We start from the raw sequence: 27,904 nt of genomic DNA on the forward strand, positions 1-27,904 counted from the left end.
TTTAATAAGAGTGTTTTATTTCCATGCAAGTATTAATACATTGATACCAAATTATGTAAATGTTGCAGTAAAATATGAAATCCCACTCCCATTTTGTAAATGTTATGCTGAATATCTGAAACCTACATAAGCATACACAATTTGAATTATCTGCACTTTCTATTACTTTAAAAATACAGTTCCCATGACACCAAAAGCAGGATCTCAATGTATTGTACTGTTTTCACTTTTGAATAGCACAAAGAAAAAAAAATGCAGTATGTCTACAGGTAATCAGCTTTTAAAATTAAAACATGCTTTAACACTAAATGCAGTTAAATGAAAGAATGCTAATTGCCAGTATAGTCACTGCTATAAGATGAGACAGAATAGGATGAGGAGAGATCAACACTTCCTCGTCTGGACCCACTTCTTGAGCCAGTGCGTGACCCGGCACGGGAGCCTGAGCGAGATCCAGGTGCTGAAGAAACATTGTAAGGACTGCTGATGCCTTTAGAAGACACAGATGAAGCTTCCAGCATTCTCAAACCAGTCGTCTCTTCAACCATTGATCGGTCCATGGCATCCTTGTAGGAGATCTTCAGCTTGGTTTTTGGACAAGTCAGGTTTCTTGGGTAATTATTGGTATCTTGAAGTTTTAATGCAGTTCTCCCATCCACCATGCCTTGTCTGATTACTTCTTGCATAGACCTCCTTCCAGGAGCATCAGGTTCAATAAGGCCTCCAGTGAGATACTGGAATTCAAGGAAGCGCTGACCAGATTCATATGGCAACCACTTCTCTTTTATTGCATCACCTACTGACATTTTTTTCTTATTTTTGACGTCTTCAAAACCGAGATATGCTTTCTCGGCAGGCTTCAATCTTTGGGCCATATCATGGTCTATAATACCCTGGCGCTCTGCCTCTTGCAGTGAAAGTTTTTTACCGTTTGCAGGATGGATAATGCCTCCGGTACAGGCCTGAGCTTCTAACAGACGCTGCCCAGTGATGGAATCAACAATTGCTCGTCGAATAGCTTCAGAGACAGTTATTTTCTCTAATGTTTCCGTATCAAATATAGCTGCAATAGGGCTGAGCTCCTCTGGCTGTTCTGAAGGACTGGAAAGGGTAAGCGACATACTGGAGGTACGTTTCTGTGAGGCACTTGGCGATGCTGCTGATGTCACTGATGAGCTCCGGCTCACAAGCTCACTGCTACTAGAACTTACAGCGGTCTTCTCAGTGTACTTGCTGCTTATCATACCTGCAAACTGAGTGAGTGTAAGACTCCCAGATCGATACTTCTCCACTGATGTTTTGTCAATTAAACCCTTATCTAATGAATCCTGAATGTCATGCTGAATGCCTGTTTTTCTGTCCACAAGGACTACTCTGGATGTACCATCAGATGCTGTGATTGTTATTTCTTCCCACTCACATTCTTGACCAGAGAGCTCCAAGAACGTTTCATAATCAATCAGATCCTTGTGATATGCTTCACGAACTGTCATTTCTTTTTGTGTATCAGGATCGACAATAACCACCCTGCGCTTACGAAGTGTATTCTTCTGGGTTGTTGTGATCTGCTTCTTTTTGTTCAGTGGCAGGAGGCAGAGCCCTGTTACCTTGTCAATTATGCATCTTTCCTTTAGCTGCAAGTAAGTCAGATTCTCCTGAGTGTCTGGATCAAAGAAACCTTTGGTGTCATCATTTGGGTCAGACAAGACTTCATTCATCTCTTCATCGAAATAACCACGTTTGTATGCAATATCAATTTTTAAGCGATGACTAGCTTTTGGATCAATGATTCCACCAGTTGCAATCTGAGCTTCTAACAGACGAATGCCATGGCCTTTTTCAATTAATCCCATCTTCATGGCTTGAAACAAGGAAATTACATTTCCTGTTAATGGATCTTTGTACCCAGTGACAGCCTTCTCAGCAGATAAGAGTTTCTCCTTGAACTCCCTACCAATCAACCCACTGTTATATGCTTTTTCCACTGTCATCAACTTATTATTAACTGGGTCGACCATAAAACCTGTTGCTGCTTGGGCTTCCAAAAGTTCAAGGCTTGTTCCGGGTCTAAGAAGGCCTTCTTGCATTGCTTGGTAGATGCCAAGTTTTCTGTCATTTATTTCATCATAAATGCCTGCAATGGAACTTGAGCCTTGCAAGTATGGTCTTGCCTGTTCATCAACAACGTCCTGTGTAATTGTACCTGCTTCCAGAGCAGAAGCAACATCTTTATCTACAATTCCTGAATCTACTAGTTCATCTAAAGGAACAGGTTCTCTTAGCCCAATAAATGAAATCTTTTTCTTCATTGCTGGCAGCAAAAGTAAACCTGTATGGAGTTCAACTCTACACTTTTCTTTCAAACGAGGGTAACTGATATTTTTGTTGGTAGCTGGATCGATAAAACTCATTGTATCAACTTGTGGATCAGTGAGAGCTCTGTAGAGATCGGCATCTATTAACCCACGATCAAGTGCAACATCTTTTGGTAGGAAGACACTACTGACTGGGTCAATAACACCTCCTGCTGCAACCTGTGCTTCCAACAAACGAATCGCAGTGTTTCTACTTATCATCTCTTTTTTCTTTGCTTGTCCAACGGAAATCAGCTTGCCTGAGTGTGGATCATGAAAGCCAGTAGCGGCGGACTCTGCTACAAGAAGTTTATCTTTATCTTCTCTATCTACAAGACCTCTTGCATATGCAGCCTCAACAGTAAGTTTCTCATTTACTTTTGGATCAATGATATAGCCGGTGGCAGCCTGTGCTTCCAGAAGCATCACTGCACTTTCTGATTGAAGAAAGTTCTTGTTCTTGGCATCAGTTAATGACAACTTTTCTTTAGGTGTAAGAAAAATGCCAGCTATCACACCTGTACCTTTTAGACTTGGTTGAATGTCTAGTGCGACTTCTTCTACTGTCTTTTGGCCTTTAAGTAACTGGTCCAATGTAGCTTTATCAATAATCTTGCAATCATACAACTGTTTAGCTGTAATCTTCCTGTGAATGCCATCGAAGACAAGTTTTGAAGAATCTGTTTGGCAGTTACAAGTAACTGGGGTTTGGCGAAGAGTAGAGATTTCCTTTTCCATTTTTATGTGCTGGGATTGTAAATCTGACTTTTCTCTCTCTGCATCTTCAAGCCTACGCTTGTACCTTTCATCACTAGCTTTTAGCTCTGCTAGAAGCCTATCAATTTCACTTTTCATGGAGTACCTATCCCTCTCATTCTTATCTTTCTCTAGATTATATTTTCTAACAAGTTCATCTTTCATTTCACATTGATTCTTCCAGTAACTAAAGTCATTCTGAAGCTGCTTGTATTCATCTTGCAGACGCAGCTTCAGACGGGATTCAGATTCAAGTGTTGCTTTGACTCGACTGAGTTCATCTTCATATTTCTGCAGTCTTGTCTTATCCTGATCCAGCATTTTTATCTTCACCAAAAGCATTTCTTTTTCTTGCATAAGTTCATTGTAGTGGGTCTGACTTTCGTGGATCATGTTGGATGACTGGGGGAAAAAAAGAAAACAATAATACAGTTAAGTCAGCACCTGGGCCAAAATCTGTGTACATTTTTTTTTTTTTTAGTTAACAAAGCTAGATTACTGTGAGTGCATGATGAAGTCATGCACTTGCATTAATCCAAATGAAAAAAAAAAAAAGATAGCCGTTCAGTTAAACTAGCACTTAAATTGATTTTATACAAGCTTCTGGACGTTGGTTGGATGTGACTTTATACCTAATTATTATTATTTATAAAAATAAAAAAAATGCACTCAAGTTATTGTGGTAACATTGTCTTTGAATACAGATGACACAAGACAGGATGACGACAGTATGAACTCTCATTCGTATGAGGTTAAAAGGGTAAAATTATCTGATGGTAATAAAAGAGAAACCAAACCACACCTTCCCACTGTATCAGTTACAGATGTAGTATGGAACAAACAGAAGGAACTACCACCATTGAATATATTTAGAACTGCATGAGAATAAAAGGTTTGTGAAGTACAGAAAACTACTCTAAAAGTTTATATAAGAAACGTGCTTTTGCTAAGAAAATAAAGGACTTGCAGAGACAGAAGAATGAGGTGAAATGAACAGAAGTTGTAGCGATCTTTATAAAGGGTCATTCAACGTGAAATCGTTATACCAGGGTGCAATCGTTTTTGAATAAAATTGGGTTTGTCCTGTTTGGTGAATTCCTCATACTGTACAATTCAATTTCTACAGAAAAACACAAAAGCTTGGTTTGTCATTTCAGGTTTGCAGTTAATGTTTTGGGATTAAAAGGCAGCAAAATAGGCTGTGGGAATTACACAGTCATTTTAATTAATGTGTCAACATAAAAGTTTTAAAGGTTTACAAAACTCGAAAAATATTACTGAATGTCATTCAAGTTTAAAATAAATAAATAAATAAATAAATAAATGTCTGCTTTTTTGCAGCCAACACAGGACGACTTGTTTCCAGTAGAAGTTTGTTACATGTTTAAAGATTGTTTCAAGAACAACTCGAGTTACAACACTGATTTTAAGTGTTGACTCAGTAGCTAGGCTAAATGTTAAAATGTTTCAGCTTTGGTTTCTGGGTGATGTTCCTGATGAACGGTGGTTTCGTGACACTGTAAAATGCGTTTTTTTTTTTTTTTTTTTTTTGTCATTAGTGAATTTCTTTTAAAAACATTGAAATTTCTGGGCCCCTATTAATAACGCTTGTTATATAATTTCAAGGCTGCACTTGATCTGGATTCACACAAGATAACACTCAGTGAAGGCCCTTCCAGGGTGGGTGATAGAAAAATGTGTAAAATAAAATCAAAACAGTGTTTTTTTTATCAATCGACGTCAAAGGCCACTGGGTAATCTGGGCCGGTTCAGATTGTACAATATTGTTTTGAGTGATATAGGAACTAAAGGTCCCAGGGGGAAACAAAAGAGTACAGATCAGTTTCTAAATACAGTAACACATTAACAGACTTTGTGAAATACTGAAACAGTTATGGTATTACCCATTGTTGATTTCACATGTAAATGACCAAAAATGAAATTCTGAAATTAACCCTTTCTTTGCCAATGAGTCAGCGCTTATTATTCTTAATGTGGAATATAGTTTAGAAATCAATATATACTGAGCCCTCAATTATTGTTGATGTAAGCAAAGAACATGCATGCAAAAAACAGAAAAGCTACAGCAAAGAACATGCAAGCAAAATTTACAGCATTATTGAAAAAAAGTTATTTAAAATCACACGTACAACACACACACACACACACACACACACTATATATATATATATATATATATATATATATATATATATATATATATATATATATATATATATATATATATATATATATAATAAGTATACCTCCATAGTTTGTTTCTGAAATTTTTCCATTTCCAGTCTGAACTTCTCCCTTTCCTTTGATAATTCATTAACGAGCCCCTGGAGCTCAAGTGTTCTTTTGCTGCTTGTCTGCAGTTGAAGCTGCAGCTCGGAAATCAGAGCAGTTTTATCACTATCACAGTTATCTTTATTCATGTTCACGTCATCCAATTCCTTTCTCAGGTTTCTTAGCTCCTCTTCTAACCGCAAATGCTTTTTGGTGAGGTTCTGAGTGAGGGACTGCAGCCTGTCTATTTCAGATTTGCTGTCGTTCACAATCTTACTCTTTTCTTCTATTGTTCTGTACAATTGCTCATTTCTCTGATTGGCTTCTTTTACATTCTCCTGCTCCAGGAGAAACTTGCGCTGCAAGGCTTTCAGTTCAGCTGTCAGGAGGTTAAGTTCATCAATGGTTTGTTGCTTTTCCTTCAGGGTCTTATCCAAGGACTCCTGTTGACCCTTCAGGTTTTGTTCACTTCTTTGCTTCACAATGGAGACTTCTTCAATCTTCAGTCTGAGCTGATTGACTGTATTGGTATGTTCTTTGCATGCACATCTCATTTGGTCTAGGTCGTCTTCTAACCTTTTTCGCCTGGAGCTCTCTTCCAAAGCAGCTTTTTTATGCACAGCAAGCTCATCCTCTAGTTTTTCCTTTCTAAATTGGATTTCTTTTAAGCTGTTTTGAAACTGAGCAGCATCTTGCTCGGCTCTGCTTTTCTCTCTGGATACCTTGTCCAGATGAACCCTAACAACATTCAGCTCTTGCTCCGATATCTTTAGTTTTTGTACTGTTTCAGTGTACTGTGTGTTTTTTTTCTGCAGATCAATTTGAGATTGTTTCAATTTATCATTTTCCCACTCTGCGGCTTTCCTCTTTCTTGATTCCTCATCTAATAACTGTTTCAGTGTCTCAATCTCTCTGACCTTGTCTTGAATTGCCTTTGAAGTATCTTGCATGGACTCTTTATACCTCAAGCTTTCATCAGATTGCTTTTTGGTAATTGTCTGTATCTCTATAATTAACTCTTTCCTCTTTCTCGATTCCTCTTCTAACAAACGTTCGAGCCTCTCAATATCCTTGGCTTTATCCTGAACAGCCTTTAAGGCATCCTGCAAGGATTCTTTATACCTCAAGCTTTCTTCAGACCGAAGTTTGGTAATTGTAAGTATCTCCATCTCCATCTCCTGTCTCTTCCTAGATTCATCTGAACAAGTTGCTTTTTGCTGATTTGCAGCCTCTTCAGTTTTCCTCCAGCGCAGCTCTACATCCGCGATTGAGTTTTTTAATCTCTGTACTTCTTCTGAAAGGTCCCTCTTTTCTGCTAGAGCTCTTTCAAGCTGCAGCTTAAAATCTCTCGATTCCTCATTTTTTTGCATGGTTATTTGTTGAATGGTTGTCTTTGTAACATGGGTCTCTGACTCGTAAGACTTCCTAAGATCATTAATTTCTTGATTATGCTGGTTTCTTACCTTTGACATCTCAATTTCAAATTCCCGCTTCCGTGCTGCCTCGTCCTGAAGCTGGATTTTCAGCCTTTCGATCTCTCGCTCTCTGTCCTTCACAGTCTTCTCGATGTCCATCTTTTGCCAATTCAAATCATCCAGATCCTTTTTCATTTTCTTTACGGTGAGATCATAGTCTTCCTGGTGATGTGAATACCTATCTTCAGAGAGTTTTCTCTTTCTCCTTTCCTCATCAATCTCATAAGTGAGCCTTGTTATGGTTTCATTCAGCTCCTTGATCTGGTTGTAAGTGCTGTCTAGTTTCTGCTTAGCTGAGCTGCTCTCCAGTTCATATTTTTTTTTGATACTCTCCAGGGACAGCAGCTTTTCCCTGTACTCATTGCAGTCTGACTGGTATTTAGAAAGGTTTTGATCCAGAAACATATTCTTGTTGGAGTTGTCAAGATTCGCATCTTTGGCAAGCTTCAGCTCCTCCTCCAAAAGGTCAATTTTCATGTTCCTCATCTGAGCAATAAAAAATGGAAATTTCCTGTCAAATCTACTTGTGCAACTTCACATGCAAATTAACATTTTTTAACCCATAACTGCTGGGGTGAAATGAGGTACAAAAGCAACACAATTATGGTAGTGTGCCTTTCAAGCCAAGGCATTACACAGGCATTATATAAAATAATTAAAGGTGCAGAGTATTATGAGAAGACAAAATGAAACAAATGGGTGTATACCTTTACATGTGTAGCCACAGCAGTTAAGAGTTAAACCAAGGGGGCTTTTATCAAATTATTTCTAGTCATGACGGTTGTTAGACTTATGTGTAAAATCACTTTCCTTTTAACCCTGCAATGCTAAGCCGAGGTGAAACACACCTAGAAGGGAATGTGGTTGTATTACACAAGACTGCTGATTAGGGTAGGACATTCCTACACCCAACTGTTAGAACAGGTTCATTAAATGTGTATGTTGCACATTTCAGTCGGAAGTGATTTAGTGTTGAGTACAATTACTATAGCAGTCCAGGGTTAATAGGTTTTCTATGTAAACCTACTTATAATGGGGTTTTAACATTATTAGAATATTATATTGTAATTATTGCACATAACACTACACAATTGTTAAATATTACTCTTTTGCAACCATCTTGTTGCATGGGAAGACAGATCTGCAGTACATCCCCCAACAGCAGTTGCATGGAGAGGATTGCATGAAGTATGCTTGCCTCATTGTGAACTAAAACAAGTACTACCTGCAGTGGTGGTAAATATGTTTATGAATTATTATTGTTTCTGAAGTTCAGAAAGCAGAATAAAGTAAAGTAAACTAATGTGTTTGCTACAATGACAGTCTCACCATGGTGTCCTACGGTTATGACAATACAAATGAAAACTATATGTGCAATGCATCATTAATTTGCTATGCCATAACAGTTACATTTTTATTAAATTTAGAAATACATTTTTCTATTTTGTTATTATTTGTGTACTTACCTTGAGCTCTTCCATGCTTTTAAGCATTTCACCTAGGAATTTATAGTAGTCACTGGACCTTGTGAGGAGTTCAATATAACGTGCTTGCAGATCTGCAGACTGGAAAAAAAAAAAACAAAACAAGCTAATTTAATAGTTTATATAAACAGTATAAAACCATTTTTTGGGGGGGCGGGGGAATGGACGGACGGACACGGACTAATGATACAGGAAACAATTTCCATAAGTCCACTGTTCTGTTTCATAACAGTTCGACAAACTGGCAGAATGTGTAAATATTTCAATATGATATGCAACGCAATACCTCTTGTAATATGACAGTTGAGGGAGACCGCAACATTGTCTTCTTAATAGGTATTTTCAGCAGTGTGTCCAAGCCTGCACTGTACGACGCTAACTGGAGCTCATAATCCTGCGTATTGAAATGGAACAATTTTGCTTTGAAACCAGTAACAGATATCACAATTCACAAGTGAGAAATAAATGAAATTATGCTGCAAAATAAAATCAGACAAATATGTAAAAGGTATATTTTAAAGGGGTCATAAAAGCTAAAAGCAAACATAACATTCTAGCATGGTTGAAAATAAAATAAAAATTGTACCTTTATTGCGCTTGCGCTTAACTCTGCATTCTTCTGAACCTCATCAACTGTGGCTCTCTTGCTTTTAATTTCAGTGAGCAGAGCCTGTCAGTAATAAACAAAACACAAGCATACTGTAATTGTCACAAGTTTACAAGAAAAGTATACAAGACTGCCTGAAAAAAGGAAAGCCTTTGAGGTTACTATTAATAAACCTGTAACAATTTCTTTAGGATACAAGCAGTGCGTAAGATTAACTTAGCCAATCAAAATGGTTGATATGATATCTTAAACTTTCGGATATAAAGGTGCACATAGAATCTCACTTCCCCATATTCTTAACCTGCTGTAAAATCAAACATACCTTCTGTTCATTCATTTGTTCCATGATGACTTTTGGCTCATCAAATCTAGTGGCCTCCAGGGTATCCTGGCGACGCCGGGTATCATCAGTCCACTTACTGAGCGTCTCGCTTATTCCTCTGTAGTGTTTAAGTTGTCTCAACTGGCTCTCCAAGTCCACATATCTGAAAAAAAGAGGATTAATTCAACAACCTGGTTCAGATAAACCAAAACAGGCAATCATATTGGTTTTCGTAGAGTCAACTGTATTGAATGCTATGGTGGTAGTTTTATCCACCAACCAATACCATAAAATAATCGCAAGTAAAATATGGTGGTTGGTTTTTTTTTTTTGGAATAAGGAAATCAAAACTCCGGTGTTAGGATTTTACTAAAAAAAACAAACAGATGGGAGAGCATTTGGCTTTAGGGCCCCCAAATTATGGAATCGGCTGCCTGTTTCCAAATGAGAGGCACCAACTGTTGCAGTTTTTAAAACACAACTGAAGACACATTTTTATAATTTATCGTTCACATCTTCATTTTTTAAGTCATGTTTTTACCCTGATTTGTACTGCATTTTAATTGTTGTGTATTCAAATGTTTTTTAATGTTTGCTGTTGCTTGCATAGCATCAACAAGTACTGTTATGTTGTACCTGTGACACACCTTGTGACAATTTATTGTGAAGGGTGCTATATCAATTAAAGCTTGATAGCTTGATTGATTGACACTAATCTGGTACTGAAATCAGTTAAATACAGACAGCTAATTCGAAGATAATACAATTATTAATACCAAATATTTTAAACAATGAAAATGCACAGAAGACGACATCGGCAACATTTCATTGTGAGCTCAATAATGACATTTGAAATGACTGATTGAGCAATTAAAGATGATGTTTTAAAACCCACCTGTTGTCAATCTGTGTCTGGATCCTACACCAACGATCTGACATCTGGCCCGCTTTCTCTCTGTACTTAGAAAGGTCAGTATCACACTTGTGAAAAGACTCATCAATCTGACCATTGTAATACACAGCCTTCTGTAGCTCATCTTCCATGGACTTGATAAGGTCTCTTTTCTGATCCACATCTGCTCTCATTTGCTGGTAAAATTCAAATATTTATAAAGTTTAAAAAACTATTCAGTTTTCTTTTTTAAACAAGTTGATTTATACAAAATGATACACTTTTACAGTGATTGTACAAACTGTTACGCTACACCTATGCATATGGTTATTGCTTTTGATAGTAAATTCTCAAGATACAGCGTTTGGGCTACCTTTAATGTCTCCCTGTAGGCATCTACTTTAGAGAAATCCAGAGAAATGGTTTCCTCTTCTGTCAGCCTGGCCTCATACATTTTGATAGTATCTTCAGCTTGTGCCATACTTTGAAATAGAGCCCTAAGTGCCTTTAGTCTGTAAGAAACAGAATAAAATTGTTATTAATGTGCAAGTAATGCATTTTCTCCTATACATCCATTCAGTATTGCATTTATTCTTTTATTTCATTTACATAAAAAAACACACATTTAAGATAATTCCATACAATAAATGTGCAACAGCTTCAATAAACTAATTATATTAATTTAGTGTTAAGTACCCGTTTATTACAATACCCATGCAAAATATTGTAGCCACTAACATATTCTGGACAAAATGCATATAATCCATGCAATCATTTTCTTAAGTTCAAATCTTGTCAATACCCGGTTTTATCTATGTATCCCTTGCATCATCTAGCATTACATTGGTGCACATTAATTCCATCCTCATCCTTGTGTCATTCTTGCATAGTTCTTGTTTTATACTTTCATTATGGTCCTGCATGTCTTTGGGTGTCGGCTTACAGGACAACACTGAATCCTCACCTTTCCAAATAGGATCCAGAAAAAGAATCTAGGTTTGTCAGTTTTCTGTTTATGAAAGCAACCTCTCCATTCAGAAAGTTTATGGTGTCAGGATCCTTAATCTGAGAAAGTTGTTTTAAATTGCTCTCTCTTATTCTCATGAAATCATCTCTGATTTTGTCTAATTCTCCTTGGAGGCCCTGTTTTAAAAGATAGAGTGTTTAAATGAATGGGGAAAAGACATTCCTGAAGACATCTTACCATAAAAAACAGAATCATAAAAAGAAAAAACAACGTTAGTTCCTATTAAAAGATTTTACAGATCAGAACATTGGAAACACACCATGTAAATACTGTTTATTCACGTTATCTTCAACATACATTTTACATTTAAAAAAAGAACAAAAATATAATAATGTGTATAATTCCAAAGCCTTGAGCTCTGCTTTACTAGATAAAGGTACTAAAAAAAAAAAAAAAAAAAAAAGTGAAATTTGTAGTTGTCACAATGTGAAGTGAAATGCCATACCTCCAGAGTGGTAATCCTGTTGTAACAGTCCTTCGCTATGTCTTCGCTCAGTGGGATGTGAATGTGCTGGGTCATTCCAGACTCGCTATATTCCAGACGCACACGAAGCTTCTGCAGGTCGGACAGAAGGTTCTGACTGACCTGGCTATTCCTGGTCGTCTCTGGAGTATAGTTGTCTATACCTTTATCAGGTTCTGTGATTGCAACCAAATAAATTTAAGACATTTTGTTGCATGCCTTGAATCAGAAAGAAAACACCCCTTTCTAAAAATATCTGCAGAAGGTTTTCGTAACTGTTTTTTATTTCCCCCCCCCCCCTAAAGAACAAAATGATAAATGAATGAACATAAGCTAAATTAATCTCTGGTCCTACATTTTTTCTTTCCTGGTTTTTATTTTTTTTTACCCTTTTTAAAATAAAAAGTAAATTAAGTAATAAATTAAATTTCTGTCTTTAGTAATTCAAGTTATTTACAATTTGTTTAACATAACAGCCACCCACAGACATCTTTCATGGTTGCACTATAAATCAGGTACTAAAATCTTTGCTTACTGGTGGTGTTAGGAAGTTGTATAATCAATTTTTCGTAGTATTCTGTTGCACCACTGCAACTATCCTGCATCTGCTTTTTATCTTCATCACCAAACACCTCAGAGCCCCGGCTTTCCCTCAAGAATTCTTGGTAGTGCTTCTCCAGGTTCTTGATAATCAGACGATACTCTTCAGCACGCATTGTCCGGAGCTGAATTAAAAAACACAGGGTGATCAATTGGACAACTTTTTTTTTTTTTTTTTTTTTTAATTTCATTTTATGATATTCACAGTTCTAATTATCAAAGATTTAAGAACATGTATTGTAATAATGACAACAGTGCAGTCTATAATTAAAAAAATACTTTCACTAGTAGTAGAGAATTTTTTTAATTTAAAAAAAAAAAACATTTTACAGACCATTTCTATTCATAATAAATATATATTGTGAACATTGTCATGAACTGTAGAATCTCTTGGCTTATAATTTTGCCTGCTAAACCCACTCAGCCCTTACCGTAGTAATTGTCAAGGAGCGGATTTTCTCAATATCGATCATACAGTATTTCCAGGCTATAAGACTCTTCAAGTTGATATACTGCTGGTTACAAATTGACAAAATGGCTTCATGGTACTGATCAATCCTGTGGAGAGGGAGAGATTTAAAAAAAAAGATTCTCAGTCTGATTGGTCTCACTTGGTAATTTCAAGTGTTACAAAATGAATCTAATTTAAACTTTCTAATGTCCCCGCCCACAAGCTGAGGTCCTCGTCCCGCCTGTTAGTGCACCACACTTAGAGAACGCTCATTTAGCTTCATGGCTCTGACTCTCTGGAATTCTCTCCCAGCTTTGGTGGAAATGGAATGGCTGATTGTGTGGTACATAGCTGCAGATTCATGTGAATTGTTCCAAGTCCACAGTTAACTTACTTGGTAGCAATGCTAGTACATAGTGGATTGGGGGGAGGGACGATGAGACAAACTGAAGGAACCATCATCTCCAGTCCCCCTGGACCAGTCACCTGCCACTTGCTACGCTGTGAATTATCTACCAAGATTCCTTCATCACCTTTGTGGATTGTTTTCTGGAAGCGAGAAAAGAGGGATACTGAACAGGTTATATTGTAGTGTTGGTACAACTATCTGAATGAAATTTTTTTTATATGTATTCGAAAGCAAAAAAAAAAAAATAAATAAAATAAAATATGCCTGAGTCCGTCAGAAATTATTTTATCTGTCTGAGATTATATTTGCTATATATTGTAGCGGAGGCCGGTGGTGGAATTTACTCTGCTGGAGCCGCTGCTCGTTTTTCCTTGTTTGTCACTGCCTCTGCTGTGAGTCTGGGGTGTGTCCTGCCAGTGCCCCACGGGTAGGCATGGAGCAGTGGGGGTGTGGGGGTGGTGTTCTCTCCTGGTGCACTCCGACTGTCGGCTAAAAATCAGCCCCACGCACTGAGTGTTGCTGTTCACTCTATTTACTAAATAAAAGGGCCATCTATTTTGGTAGATAAAAGTTGTACAATTGGATTCTTACCGACACTATAATGTATAATATATTTAAGAAGCGAGTCCATTGGGGTTTGTTTCTGTCTACAATATAATACAGGTTATACTTGCAAAAGAAACTACTCGTATAGAAATCAACGTTTTTATTTTCTTTCATGGGGCAATCCTAGTTTTTGTTAAGTGAAATGCAAAAAAGAAAAATAAAACAGTGAGTATATATATATATATATATATATATATATATATATATATATATATATATATATATATATATATATACACACACACACACACACACACACACATATATGTGTGCATATTACTTTATGAAAACGTGTCTATGGCCACTTTGTTTATTGCAAAAACACAACAATGGCAGGGATTATTAAACTAAATGTGTTGTCTACTCTGTTTTTACTTGAAATACACACACGACTTAACTACTGTATTGCTTTATTTGTTTTGTAGTTAATTCATAAGGGTAAAATCAGGTCTTTTTCGCTTCTGTGACATTTTCAACTTTAACACAGTGTTACATATAATAGCTTTGATAACGTTTTGAAAACGAATATACAAACGAATATCCGAACATGAAAACTCCTTGTTTGCCCCAGAACTAATATAAGGTGTTTGTTACAGTCAAATGTCAAAGTCTCAAGATAAACAATACAATCTACACTTTTTATCCAAATTACCCTCTTATTCAAATTAAGAGATACATCCCCAATCCAATTCTGCTGTAAGGTTGGGAGAATCTAGTTTTTCCCCAGTGAAACAACTGTAAAAAAGAAAAACATCACAAGAGGTCTCACTTTCTAAAAAATACCAAAAAGCTATCCTGGACCATACATACAACCCTTAAAATGTGGTATATAAACTGTGACAGTTGCCCTTCGTGTATTTTACTAACCTGGTCCTGTCTGAAGTCACATAGGGCCTTCATAATGACAGGGCTGCTGCTTTTGTAGTCTGGGTTACGAGGCCTCAGCTGCACAATGTTCTTGGATTTGGTCACCAGACTGCGGACCTGCCTTCTGTATTCCAACATATTTTCTTTCTCTTTCTGCAGGGTAAGACATAGGAAAGGGACCAATTAGAAGGGCCTTTGGCCACGTATTTATTTCTCCCTGGTTTATATATTCCAGTTCATTATACAAATATTTGTGAACACATACATGTAATATCATGAAATTCAATGGATTCAATCTACAGTGACTCACTATTATGTTAATTTTGCACTAAACTATACATCTTTGGTGGATGTTTGCAACATTCTTTCATATTTCAGCTTCTGTGCCTTCTTTATTAGACAGCAAACATTGCTGAATTGTTTGTTTAGCTGTTAAAGGAACAACCTTCTTTCCCACCTCAAACATGCTTAACACTGTACACTGGTAGGGAATCGGCTAATACCACAAGCGTGTCTTAACAGCTGCACAACAGAACCAAAACTTGCTTGAACTGTCTCACCCACAAGGGTAGGATATTGATAAGAATTTATAAGCTTATAAAGCAGTTTTGTTTGTTAGGTTTATACATAGTTATAACAACACTCAAAGTTCAATATATTTATAGTAAAACTTCAAATAATCGCCCGTCTGAAATACACGCTGGGTCTGCTGGCAAATATTGTAAATAAACACCGGGTCTCTGTCAGTGATGCTTAAGATGAGGAGGAGCTTGAGAGTAATGTAATTATCTGCTAGTGACAGCGATGATAGTGACTCTCAGGATTAATAAATACTAATAAAAGAAAACGTTCTTTAAGGTAGGCCTACATGTAATGCATATTTGTTCGATACAGTTATTATGTTAAGAGTTTTGATCATTTTAAGTGTGCTTTAAGTGGGCCAGATAGTCTTGTAAAGTGCTTGTAAAGATGGTGGCCCACTAGGAAAGGAGCTATATAAAAATAAAGATTATTATACACCAAGAGGTTTGTATTTGTTGTATTAACAATGTACAAGTTTGAGATTAAATAATACATTAATTTTGATAGATACTTCTTGCTTTTACTGTTCATTTGTAAAAACATTTTATAAGTTTATATTAATGTGCTGTAAGCGTAGCCTACACGCCTGTGTTCTGGTATCTGTCTTTTAGTGGATGTAACTGTTATTATTATTATTATTAACATTGGGAGCTCTAATTCAGTTTTTAAATAAAATTCGTACTTCTGCTTGTTCATTTTCCAACATTTCGCATACCGTATCCTTGTTAACCAGAGCATATAAAAAGACTGTAATAATACTTTTGCTTTATACTTGAGAGTGTACAATACAATGTAATTTTGTTGTAAAACAAAACTGCTACTTGGTTCCCAATGACACAAAACCTTTTAACAAAGTTGCTTGAATGTTTCAATTGAGTTATGATGTTGCTACAAGGTTGTGTGTTAGCGGCTTCTCAACGACCACATGAAGCATGTGAAGACAGTGATCTAATATAAACGCCGGTCTCAAGTAAATCGCCGGGTCTACTGGAAAATATTGTAAATAAAACACCAAAGCCATTTAATTTAAGTTTTACAGTAAACCATATGTATCACTACTGCATTCATTTAATACAAGAGAGAGAAGTACAAGAAATGACAAGTGATATTTTTTTATTTTTTTTTGTTATTGCTATTTTCAGTTTTAACCACAAGGGGGCTGTTCAACACCTAAACATCAATAACTGCTTTATGCTTACTCAGCTCTTCATGTTTCGTCTGCTGAAAGTAAATAATTTCCTTTGTATTAAATGCTCCTCTTTAAACTAGCATCTTACAACATAGGTGAACTGGAGGGTAAAGTTCGTCCAGCGAATTAAATTACCCCCCCCCACCCCACCCCACCCCCCAACTTAATAAAATAAACAAATCAGCAGTAGTCAATTTTTTTTAGTAATCTTCTCCATCAATAAAAAACAAATGTTTGTTTTTGGTGTAATAAAAGGAATACCTCCAGATCTTTAATTAAATCCTGTATGCGAGGCAGGGACATGTTCTTGTCACACTGGAACTGCTTCCTAATAGTTTCCTGTCGTTTCTTGAGGTGACTTTCAGTTGCCTGAGCTTCATCAAAGAACTAAAGAATGCAATGAAACAAAGATAAAAAAGTGAATGTATGAAATGAAGTTATATGCAAGTTTTGTGCTTCAAATGTAATTATATCATTCAATGTACTTTTCAAATGAACTTTTAGTGATTTAGTCATTATCTCAAAAAGCAGTGAATGGGGTATTTATGACCTAACAGACCTTAATACTGTTTCCCTTTAATTTTCCATTAATCCCTTTGGTGGTTTTCCCACAGCTGATTTATGGGTCTCCTTCATAGCATTACTTAACAGAATAAATACATGGTGAAATACGTTTGCGATAGACGTTTCTGAGTATTAGGGCAGCAGCATTTAGATCATTACAGTAGACCCCAGTGGTGTTTGTACATAATGCAAAGACACAGAGATTTACCTGGAAGTAGGCAGAATTTTCCTTTAGGTGAACATCAATGCACTTTGTGATCTGAAGAATCCAACTCCACTGTGTCTGCAGGGTGTCCATGTATGCCTTAGGAAACAACAATGCATCTGAATTAATCTCACTGTTCCTGGTCAACATGTGCCAAGTTTAAGAATCCTTAACGTAAATCACTCTGCCAATACAGCTATCCCTAGCTGAGTTAAACAAAGTTCAATTTGAAAAAACTGCACCAGTGCAGGTATTCACAGTTAAAGCCTTGGGGGAAACCGCAAATAAAAACAGAATAGCAGGTAATGATTATAAGAGAAATGTATGCTCTAGTGGTTATGAGTAAATGAAAAATCACAGTATTTAGAAATAATTATTTATAGATAATTTGCACTTCATTAAGAAAATAATCTGAAAAGATACATTTCCATTAAGTACAATAAGGTAGGGCATGTGGCTTAATAACCTTAAGCTACAGACACTATATATGCTGGTTGTTCCCTCAACTCACCTCAATCTTGTCAGAAGCAGGGTGGTTATTTCTGAGCATCACATCGACTTTTTGTTTGAGTTTATTCAGATGTTTTTCCTTCTCCTCCAACAAGCTCATCAGTTTCTGGAAAAACAGAATAAAATGTAATTACAAATGTACTCCTTTACAGGGGCTGGTCTCATGACCGGTGCTTGCTTTACCAAAATTTGCAGCCCAAAGCATCTGGTCTCTATCATCAGAAACTAAGAACTTGGCTGCCTTACAGGTGATCAGAAAATATTGATTAGTTGGTTTATTTATATAATCCTGCAAATATAAAGTCTAAAACTCAAATTTTCTGGTGCTCTGATGAGGTATGGAAAGTGCAATGATGATACTCTAGGTTGTTGTGTTAAAAAGGCCTTATAACAAAAATCACCAATCTAATGAAGAACATAATTTTTACACACAGATACTGAGCAACATAAAAGGAAATGTAACTAATTGATTCTTGGGTAGGTATATATCCACGCTTTAAAGAAATCATTGTTTTTTTTTTCTTTTTTGGCCCTGCAACGTGCCTTGGAACTGCATGCAGCATTCAAAGGGTTTGTTTACCGAGTAATCCTCCTGTTTCTTGGCAATAGCAGTGTTCTTGTTGCTCCAGTCATAAACCAGCTCCTCCTCTTCTCGCTCATTCACCCACATGATCTCTTTAGATATTTCCTCAATGATGTTCTGCAGTTGCTTAAGCTGATCATTTCTCTCATTGGACATTTTCTGAGAGGAAGGAAGATACACACCATGAATAAGTTTTGGGTAGTAGTGGCTTTAACCTAGATTAATAGTACTGGAGAATGAAGGTCTATGCACATCTACAACTGCACCCAAGAACTTCCCTCTGGAGGGCAGAAATGTATTGGACAGAGTTTGACAAAGACAGATAGACAAATTCCTTCATATACCCTCACATTCTGCTACCCAGTTGTAATAGAATTGAAGAACCTTTTCTATATATATGTAAAAATGCAACAAGTGTAACCTAGCAAGGCACAACTATGGTTTTGTAATAGGATTGTCAAAACAAATTAATATTCTCTAACATGTGGCTAATTTTAAAAAGAAGGTTATGACCTCTTACATTAAACAGAAAACATGCCACCTTCTTTGTGCACACATTGTATAAAAAGCTGCAATTGTTGCTCACTGGATGCACTATCAACACATTTCTTCCCTTCCCCCCTACCAGAGAAGTGGATAGAATACATCACTTCAAGATGAACTTGGCAAGAACAGAGAAAAGGTCAATGAACATATAGAGAAAATGTAAATAAGTCAAAATCTATATAAAAAAAGAAGGAATATTTCTCTTACTATCAAGGAGTCAAATTCTAGCTCCAGAGCATTCATAGCAGCTTTGTTACCCATCTGGAGAAAAAAAAAGGGAAGCAAAGACCAGATTATAACTATAAAAAGTCACAATGCTCTGAATCAGTTTTAGTGCGTACTTTTTGATGTGACTGATACTTTTATTGAAACGCACCGCATCTGCTCTGGCCCTTTGTATTTCAGGAGCCCGTTCAAGTGTACTATGAAATTTCTTCTGGGTGTAAATTTGTTTATCGATAGCTGAGGAGTCATCCCCAAATGGCGAAGTTTCTATGAAGCGCTGTGGAAAAAAAAAAAAGTAAATTAATTTGTTGTTACAGCATAATAAAAAAGATAGGCCTACCTTTTGAAATTGTTTAATTAGAAAGCCATCACAAAAGCTACATCAGGAAGACCCACTATGCTTTTTTTTTACATCAAGAATTCTTTAATGGCAGCACGACATTTGAAAATGATTTTAAAAAAAGACAAAGTCGGGCAACTTTTAACAGTAAATGTCTAACGGTACTCAATTTCCACTAAATTGCTATTGTATGCATTTTACAGTTGTGTACAGTTATTAGTAGCAGGTTTCTCTGGAGATATGCCACAAAAAGAAGATTTATTCACTGTAACTTAATGGCGTACAAAGATAGGGACACACCTACAATTACTGCTTGGCAAGCTTTCTTCGGTTTTACCACAGTCTTATGGAAGAGTAATGTTTCCTTAACAAGGACTAGTGTGCAGTTGTATCATACCTTGGATCACTACAAATTTAAACCAACCATGTTTTCATAAATATAAAATATTTCTTAGCACAGCCATAAATACAGCCCCATAAATATAACCCACCAGTCCATATTAACTACTTTCCAAATATGTTGATGCTTTTAAATTGATAGTATACAACAAAAAATAATACTAAAAACCTTTAACTCATAACAGAAACAAATATTTACCTTCTGTTGTGCTATCCAGGCCATAGCATCTTGGAAGCTTGCCAAAGTGTCTGTCCATGACCCAGTACTCTTTCTTGGAATCACATAAGTTTTTCGGATACTATTGAAGGCAAAGTGAATGGCACATAATTGTTCTTTCAACCGAATAGACCTGAAAAACAGAAAAAAAAAAAAAAAAAAAAAAAAACACTTCACCTTGTACTTTCAGGAGGCCTTGGTGGGCAGTTATAAAAAAAAAAAAGGAAAAAAAAAAAAAAATACATATATCAAATAGTGTCAAAAATACATCAAACATAAAATGCATATTCTGTAAGTATTCAGACCATGCCGTCATAAAATGCGTTTAAAAAAGTACAGGAATTCAAAAGTGAATTTCTGTGACTCACTCCACTGTTATTCTTGAGATCTGTAAATAAAATAATGTTTACAGCACCATAGTACCAAAATGCTATAAATTCAGTACACACATTGAAAGTGGGTATGAAGGACTACAGTGCACACATAGTTTTTCAGAGCTTGAAGCCGTTATGAATATTACACAGCATTACAATAATGTATTTTAAAAATAAACGCTGAGTTTATTATTAATACAATAAGGAATAACTCACACCCAACAATGCATAATGAGGCTGTAATTCTATCAAGGCTTTCTGGTGACAAATCATAAGAGCGTTAGCTTTGGTGTATATTATTTGCTATAATACATGGCTACACAAAAAGGCAGAAATTGTACAACTAGCAGTGTTTATTTTAAACAATTGCAGAACAAGTGTTGAGAATAACACCAAAATGAATTTTAAACTTAGTATTTGTATTTTGTTCACACTTTTTTGGGTGGGAGGTGGGGGTGCATATGAAAACTACATGTGTTATTACTAAGAATCAGACTAGAAAATTCATGGAGGGCATGTGGCTCAGGTCATTTCTTACTAAATCTATTACTAAGTTTACTTGCGTTATTGTGCTCTTCCACAAATGTTTGCAGGTCATTGTTGTTTGTGTTGGTGTTGATGGTGGTTTGCTGCATTCATGTGTTAGTTTGTTTTGTTAAAAATGTATTAGTAGTTTTATTATCAACCTTATTATACATGGGCAATCTTATCGTGCACGGGACTTGCACTGTGTACAATGAGACTGCAATAAAGCTTAAAGGAAAATTGTTCACCATGTATTATAATACTAGTGATAATAAATAAGGGTATCGTAGTTGTTGTTGCTAATTAGGCATCAATGTAATTGTAAGCCGTAATCTAATCTACAGGGTAGTCCACTTCAGATTTAGTCTCTTTAAACTGCTGCTCTCAAAAACTACTTCTTACTGAAATTAAAATGTCATCCATGAAGATTTGTACATGAGAAAAAGCTGCATTCTACAGTTTTTTAAAGTTTCGTCAAGACCTTCTTTGTGACAAATAGTGGCCATTTTAGGCTGTAAAAGCAACAGGCTTTTGCTGTTCTCTATGCCCTGTTGTACAGCGGCAGTGCTATAAATCTTGTTGTTCATTCTTTGGTTCCTCCAGCTTTATTGTTGCGCGGTGAATGCTTTTCCCACAGTAACAGGGCGAAGTGGTAAAGTGATTGCATCATCACCCTCTCCATCCACCATGTTGTTTTTTTTATTATTATAAAACTGAAGCATGTACTTAAGGTTTTGCCAGTTCATCAATGAGTTAAATGAAATGTAATACACAAACCACAGAAAAGTCATTACTTTTTAAATACCTAAAATCAGTTTAAAAATAATGAATGGATTTACTGAGTCAGTGGTCTTTTAGAGCCTAACTCTTTCAGGTCATTGTCATGTAAAGGATTAGGATTACAGGTAGTTTTACATACAATTTTTATGGTAAAAATACATACAAACCACCACCATTTCTCTCTCAGCTTCTTATCTTGCTTTCACATTGCACTTATACAGACAGAGCACATTCAGTTTGTAGGTCTGATTAAAAGAGACTTGAGTTTGAGTTTGTTTGGTGCATTTGTCCATGCTTTCAAACACAGTATTCTGGTAAAAAAAATAAAAACTGGCCAATAAACCAATTCAAATAAAACAAACAACGACAAACAATGGTACAACACAGTAAAAACGTAGTTGATTATAACTGTTGGCTTTTTGTTCGTTTTTATTTATGTATTAGTAATTATAAAAATGTGAATATTACAGAAAGACATATATTGTAATACGTTTTAAAGATTATTTCTTTTTTTTTTATTGCTGTGAATAATTTTCACAATTTCAAAATATCAATAGTATTGTGTTTATTTTTATGTAAAAAAACTAAAATGTGATGGTGGATCCTTCATGTTTATCTTTTCCCTGCTCTTTTGAAGGTGGAGATGCATAGCGCTACAGATCATTTTTCAGAGCACAGAACAAAAAAAATGGCCAGAGCAAAAGTTATAATAAAAGAAGCGATAAGAAAGCCACCACCATTTTGTTTAAAATTATTTTTCACATAACATATTTAAATAAAATCTTTGGAAATCAAAATGTAATAAACCTCTACATATGTTTCCACTGCTGAACCAGCTCATAAATTGTATGCCACTGGGGTAACATCTGACTTCAAAAAGTCTATGACTCTGTAAGTTAAAACTTTGATCAAACACTGAAAATTAATTTATGCAAGCAATCCTTTAGATTTCCAAATAGAATACTTATTTTTTTTTGTAAATGTGCACATTCTATGCAATCCTTTTGTGCAATAAAGTTTAGTATGGTACTGAAGCAGAGTCATTTAGTCAAATAAATGGCAAAGGTTACAAGTGTAAAGAGCATTGAAGGTTTTCAGGATTTATAAAAAGAAGACTATTGTTTACCCAGCTTGCAGTGCTTCTACATTCTGACCCATCTGCATCATGTCTCTTATATTCATGTCAATTCGTCCAACTAGACCATTCGCCACTTCAATGTAGTTGTCTGTTTCGTTACTGTACTTTGGAGGCTGTCCAGCTTCAGCATACCTCTTATCCTAAAATGTAAAAAGGTTAGAAATGAAAAAGACAAAATTTCTCAAAATGATACAAGCACCTCAGAGAAACAGAGAGCACGGTCGGCGAAAACCGATAATCCTATTTCTACCAGATGGGTGGTCACATGTATTTTTAGATTTAAAAACAGAAAAAAAATCTAAAAAGGACTATACTAAAATCAGTTTTAACCCAACTTAAAGATATCTGAAACTTTAAAAAAAAAAAAAAAAAAAAAAAAACAACATTACAAGAGATGTTTAATGCACAACAAACAGCTCATTACTTAGCAAGAGGTGCATCTTAGATTTACTGCGCACGATGAACTAAGTTTCAATATTAAAAAAAAAAAAAAGATTATATTAAAATATAACAATTCAAACAAAACAGCGAACATGTGCTGAATTGTTCTGTTAAAACAGCAAATTGCTGACTATAAACGCATATCGAAAGTGGAAGACATCGATTGGGCAGCTGCCCCAGTGCACTGAACCAAATCCGTACCTCAATAAAATGCACAGAAGTCATTTAAATAAGGTAAATGTTTTATTTATAAACACATACAATTAGAATTGTGCTGGTGAAGTATAAAAGCAACATTGGGGATTATGTACCATTTGGTTGTAATAGACCTCTGTGACAGGTTGTATTGCTTACATATCGCATATGTGATGTTATATTACCATTGTTTACCATGTCATAAAGCATACATTCTGCAGCTCCTCTGTGTTTGTGTTTACTAATCAGAAATCACATAGTCGTCATTAATAAGACTGTTGCATTGCATTCACTACATTACTTTATTTCTGTGTACAGTTTGACACTGTACAAAGCAAACTGATCCTATGTTTTTAATTCCCAGGGTTTAAACTAAATTATGTAACAGCATCAACTAAGAAAGGGAGCACAGCACATTTTGATACAATGATCAACTGATTCATTCAAGAACACTTTACAGGTTATTTTTGTTAATAGTAATAGCTGACAATATAGTTGGTTGAGTGCAAGAACTTTGTAGATACAATTATGAAAAAAAAAATGAATTTATGTTTTTTGTTTGTTTCAATGTTCTACCTCCCAGCCAGTAATATATCCTTCGCAGAGACTGATTTATTAATGCTTGTCCCACAGATCTATTCTGCAGCAGACTTTAAATTTTATAACTTGTTGCTTGACCTGTTCTGACTTGTTAACTTGACGTTTAAACTGTGCAACATGTTTTGAGTCTGTCTGGATTTCTGTATGCAATAGCCCTAAATTTTCATAATGCAATTTTCACTAGTTGAAAAAGGGAGTTTTCTTATTCACACACACTCTATCCTCATACAAGCATGTTTCTGCCTTTTTTTTTTTTTTTTTTTTTTTTTTAAAGGAGAACATTTAGTGCAATTCAGCAATTTACTCAGTAGTGTTATTCTTAAAAAAAAAAAAAAAACAACAACAAAAAAAAAAACATTGATATCCACTTAATAAAATCTGAGAACCTGAGTGAATTTGTATAGTGTTTTCACAATGAACACGCACACATTGCTAAAGACCCTTTCACACTGGCACGTTCTAGCCGGGTCAGGACCTGGTGTCGTGGGTCGGCTACGCGATTTCACACTGCTTTTGATAAAGCACGGTTAACCTGGGTGACAGACACAAGTATACAATGCACGTATCAATGCCCCGATAGTAGCCTGTTACAGACGCTTCCATCCAAGCTTCTCTGGATTGAATTATCGGCCCAAATGTTGATTAGAGCAAACGTTTCTTTACCCCTGCTGCAATCTGGTTCATGCTGGGTCTCAATCAACAAAAATATATAAACAGAAATGTTCCTTGCGGAAGTGAAACGTTCACACAGACGGAGCTGTTTGTTATTGCTTCGGCTCATGAACGGCCATCAAGCATTTTGTCTCACTCAACCCGGGTCAAAGCGTGTCAACCCACATCCCGAGGTGGGTCACTGGGACCTGGGTTAACCCGAGTACAACACAGGTACGTGGTTTTACACTACACGGGATTGTGCCGCGGGTAGGATTGCCAGTGTGAAAGGGGCTTAAGTTGTCTTAGACATAGTATGCTCTGATTGGCTAATGATGACAACATGATTTATAAAACGTCTAAGTAAAACATTACATATTTCAGGAAAAGGGCGCACACTGAACAAGCTGCTGACCGTTTATTTTTTAGAGAGAGCAATACACTTACCAACTGTATAAATGACTCTGCTTTTTTCAGTTTTTCACTGCATACTCTTATCATCTCCTGTATTTTGCTCTGGCGCAGAAGGAAATCTCCTTGGCTATAGAAAGCAAATAAGACATTCGGTTGCACAATGTGAGCGTCAGTTTCTTCACACAAATAGTTGTCATGATATCTGAATTGGGTTGGGGGGGGGGGGGGGCCAACCTGACCAATTTTGTTTGGGGTATAATCTCAGCTCACAACAATTCTCAAGATACTTTATAACTTAAGGTACAAATAAATAACCAAAACAAATAATAAATAAGTAGAACTTACTAAACTACATGCAAATATTTTATACAGCTTTATCCAATGGTAGTTTGATTACATACCTAAAAAATATTTTGCCAGGATATGAACAATTGAATGTATAAATGATGTGCATTCTATTCACAGAATTTAACTTTTTTTAATTTGTCATTTTAAAATGTTTTTGTCCATTTTTTATTGGTATTGAAGGAAAAAGTATATTACACTGTTACAATGCAAAGGACTGTGTTGAATAATAAAATACGTCCTTGAAAAAAAGTACAAAATTTGTTCCATCTTTAAAATAATGGTTTCTCAATGCTAATTAGTTTACACTCAATACAAAATTTTACAAGAAAAGCTTGGTGTAAGGTTCAAACTGTTTTTTATTTATTTTTTAACAGACAACAAATCTCTAAATACACATCCCAAAACATGTGTTTGTATGTGTGTGTGTGTGTATATATATATATACACACACACATACACACACACACACACACACTAACTTCATATTCTGCAGACTCGTTATTATAATAACAAAATCAGCACACTAATTTATCAAAATGCATGCAATTATTTATTTTTGTTTTTACAGCTGCCTTAAAACAATGTAATTATCTCACAAACACTAACAATTATTTTGTATTGAACATGTGTTCTTCCCAATCCCGGTTTTTTATTGCTACCCAAAATGACGATGTTAGAAGTATCCCGTCAACTCATTAAAAGTGAGTTTACACATGAAACGTCTACTCAAGATATTTGTTCGACACCAGCGAAGACCAAAAAAATATAAATAGATTATCATTTATCGCTTTTAACAAATTATAATATAATAATAATAATAATAATAATAATAATAATAATAATAATACATTAAAAGAACAGCCGTTGCTGCAACCTACAATATTTCTACTTAGTGATTTAGTTGTGCATTTATGTTACTAGAACTATAAAAAAAACTTTACACCATACCTCTAACAAAAATTATTAAATGGACAGCAGGTAACAATTGCCGTGCTTTATTCGTGTTTAATTAATGTAGTTTAATAATTACAGTTCATGACAAACAAAACAAACGTCCATTTTGTACAGTACGATCAACTAGTACAAAAACTGGTTTCAGATTTCACTTCCCGATTAGAACATTTAAAAAAAAATCTTTAAATACACACAACATTATTATTATTATTATTATTATTATTATTATTATTATTATTAGTAGTAGTAGTAGTAGTAGTAGTAAATACAACAAATACTGTATGTAATAATCACATTGTTAAAGACTTGCGATTCACTAATTTACGTGTAAAAGGTACATTTTTAAACTACCCATTTGTCCTTTCTCTAAACTTAAGGCCAACACAATATAGTCATTTGCCGTATTTTGGTACTCATATCAAACTACTGACAGTAGAATTTGTTCTAAAAATAAGAAACCCCGAAATAAAGCAAAATGCTCTAGCAATTTCAGTGTTAAAAAGTAGGTGCGCAACAAGTGATACAGTACAAGGTTAACCTAATTACATATTCATGGCTGAACACCCCCCCCCCCCAGGTGCTTCAGTTTAGTCCTAGTTATTGTCGAAAAAGTCGTCTTCGTTTAAAAAGTATGTTAAAAAAAAATACAAACCTTCCGATGACTTGTTGGCCTCCACCCTTGTAGAACTCCCTTCCCAATGCATATTCAGTGTGATATTCCTGCTGCCCATTGCCTCTGGGTCCCTCGCTCCTTTGGGAGAAAGAGCTGGTGATATCAGGCCTGGAATTGGTTCTTCTTCCCATTGAACTGAGCATGGTTTCAGAGCCATATCTACTCATTTTGACCTCCCCATACAAGTTAACAGACTCTTCTTAAACAGTACCAGTTCAGATGCGTCACAGGTGAAAAAAGTCGATGAAAATTAACCAACACTGGAAATAGCAGTTAGAATGTGCACCTTCGCTGTCTTAATGCACACAGCGACTGGCGACTGAAGGAAGCCCCTTTGGCAGTATAAATAAGCCACACCTTGTATTTTAAACGCCCAGTTTCGCACAGCACGCTTTTTTGCTGGTGGGGAGATGTTTAGATAGTTTGGGGTTGGGTCTCGTCACCTTGTTTGCAGTGAGTAATGCACAGTTGTGCTAACTGAGCACAAGACATTGTTATATTGCTATGCTCCCAGCTAACTTTTTATGCGCTAAAACTAATGCTTACGAACAAAGGAAAAATGTGATGGAAATAGGTGGCATTCGGTTAATTTATGCGAACAAACAAACAAGCAAATTCGGTCGATGAGGGTGAACAAAAATGTATCATGTACGATTATTCATGCGCACAAATGCAATGGAAATACTTTTCCGAACGAATTTTATGAGCTAGCGCTTTTTTTTTTTCAGTCAACTGGTGCGTTTAGTCCACATTCCTTTAATGGGCACCGTGTTATACCTACACACTGTATTAATCCTACACTAATACATAAAAATAAAACAGAATTGTATATAACAACAACCTTTA

At 35.7% G+C, this 27,904-nt stretch overlaps 1 protein-coding gene across 3 annotated transcripts; it reads right to left on the reverse strand.

Moving 5' to 3' along the window:
• LOC121314516 (desmoplakin-like) lies at positions 1-27,387 on the reverse strand. Of its 3 annotated transcripts, none has more exons than XM_041247882.1 (24): positions 27,038-27,387; positions 25,117-25,210; positions 22,771-22,922; positions 19,948-20,098; positions 19,161-19,286; positions 18,992-19,045; positions 18,236-18,397; positions 17,657-17,761; positions 17,149-17,244; positions 16,638-16,763; positions 14,606-14,758; positions 13,118-13,272; positions 12,704-12,830; positions 12,208-12,397; positions 11,655-11,848; positions 11,147-11,325; positions 10,556-10,694; positions 10,186-10,379; positions 9,291-9,453; positions 8,948-9,031; positions 8,648-8,755; positions 8,344-8,442; positions 6,866-7,363; positions 1-3,512 (listed from the first exon to the last, which is right to left on the reverse strand). In XM_041247882.1, exons 1-24 carry the CDS (start codon positions 27,223-27,225, stop codon positions 330-332), a joined length of 6,720 nt encoding a protein of 2,239 aa, XP_041103816.1. In that variant the 5' UTR covers positions 27,226-27,387; the 3' UTR covers positions 1-329. The 3 variants fall into 3 exon arrangements, with proteins under 3 accessions (XP_041103816.1, XP_041103815.1, XP_041103817.1); XM_041247881.1 differs by having other exon boundaries at positions 5,378-7,363; XM_041247883.1 differs by lacking the exon at positions 6,866-7,363.
• Positions 27,388-27,904: the final 517 nt, after the last annotated feature.

Source organism: Polyodon spathula, chromosome 4 (assembly GCF_017654505.1).
Source record: "Polyodon spathula isolate WHYD16114869_AA chromosome 4, ASM1765450v1, whole genome shotgun sequence".
In the NCBI taxonomy this organism is placed as follows: domain Eukaryota; kingdom Metazoa; phylum Chordata; class Actinopteri; order Acipenseriformes; family Polyodontidae; genus Polyodon; species Polyodon spathula.

Coding starts and splice junctions, on each gene's coding strand:
- LOC121314516 (XM_041247881.1), bottom strand. CDS start 27,225: ATGAGTAGATATGGCTCTGAAACCATGCTCAGTTCAATGGGAAGAAGA. Junction 17,762..18,235: donor AGAAACAGGAGGATTACTCG/GTAAACAAACCC, acceptor CTGTTTTTCCAG/AAACTGATGAGCTTGTTGGA. Junction 3,513..5,377: donor TTCAGAAACAAACTATGGAG/GTATACTTATTA, acceptor TTTTTCCCCCAG/TCATCCAACATGATCCACGA.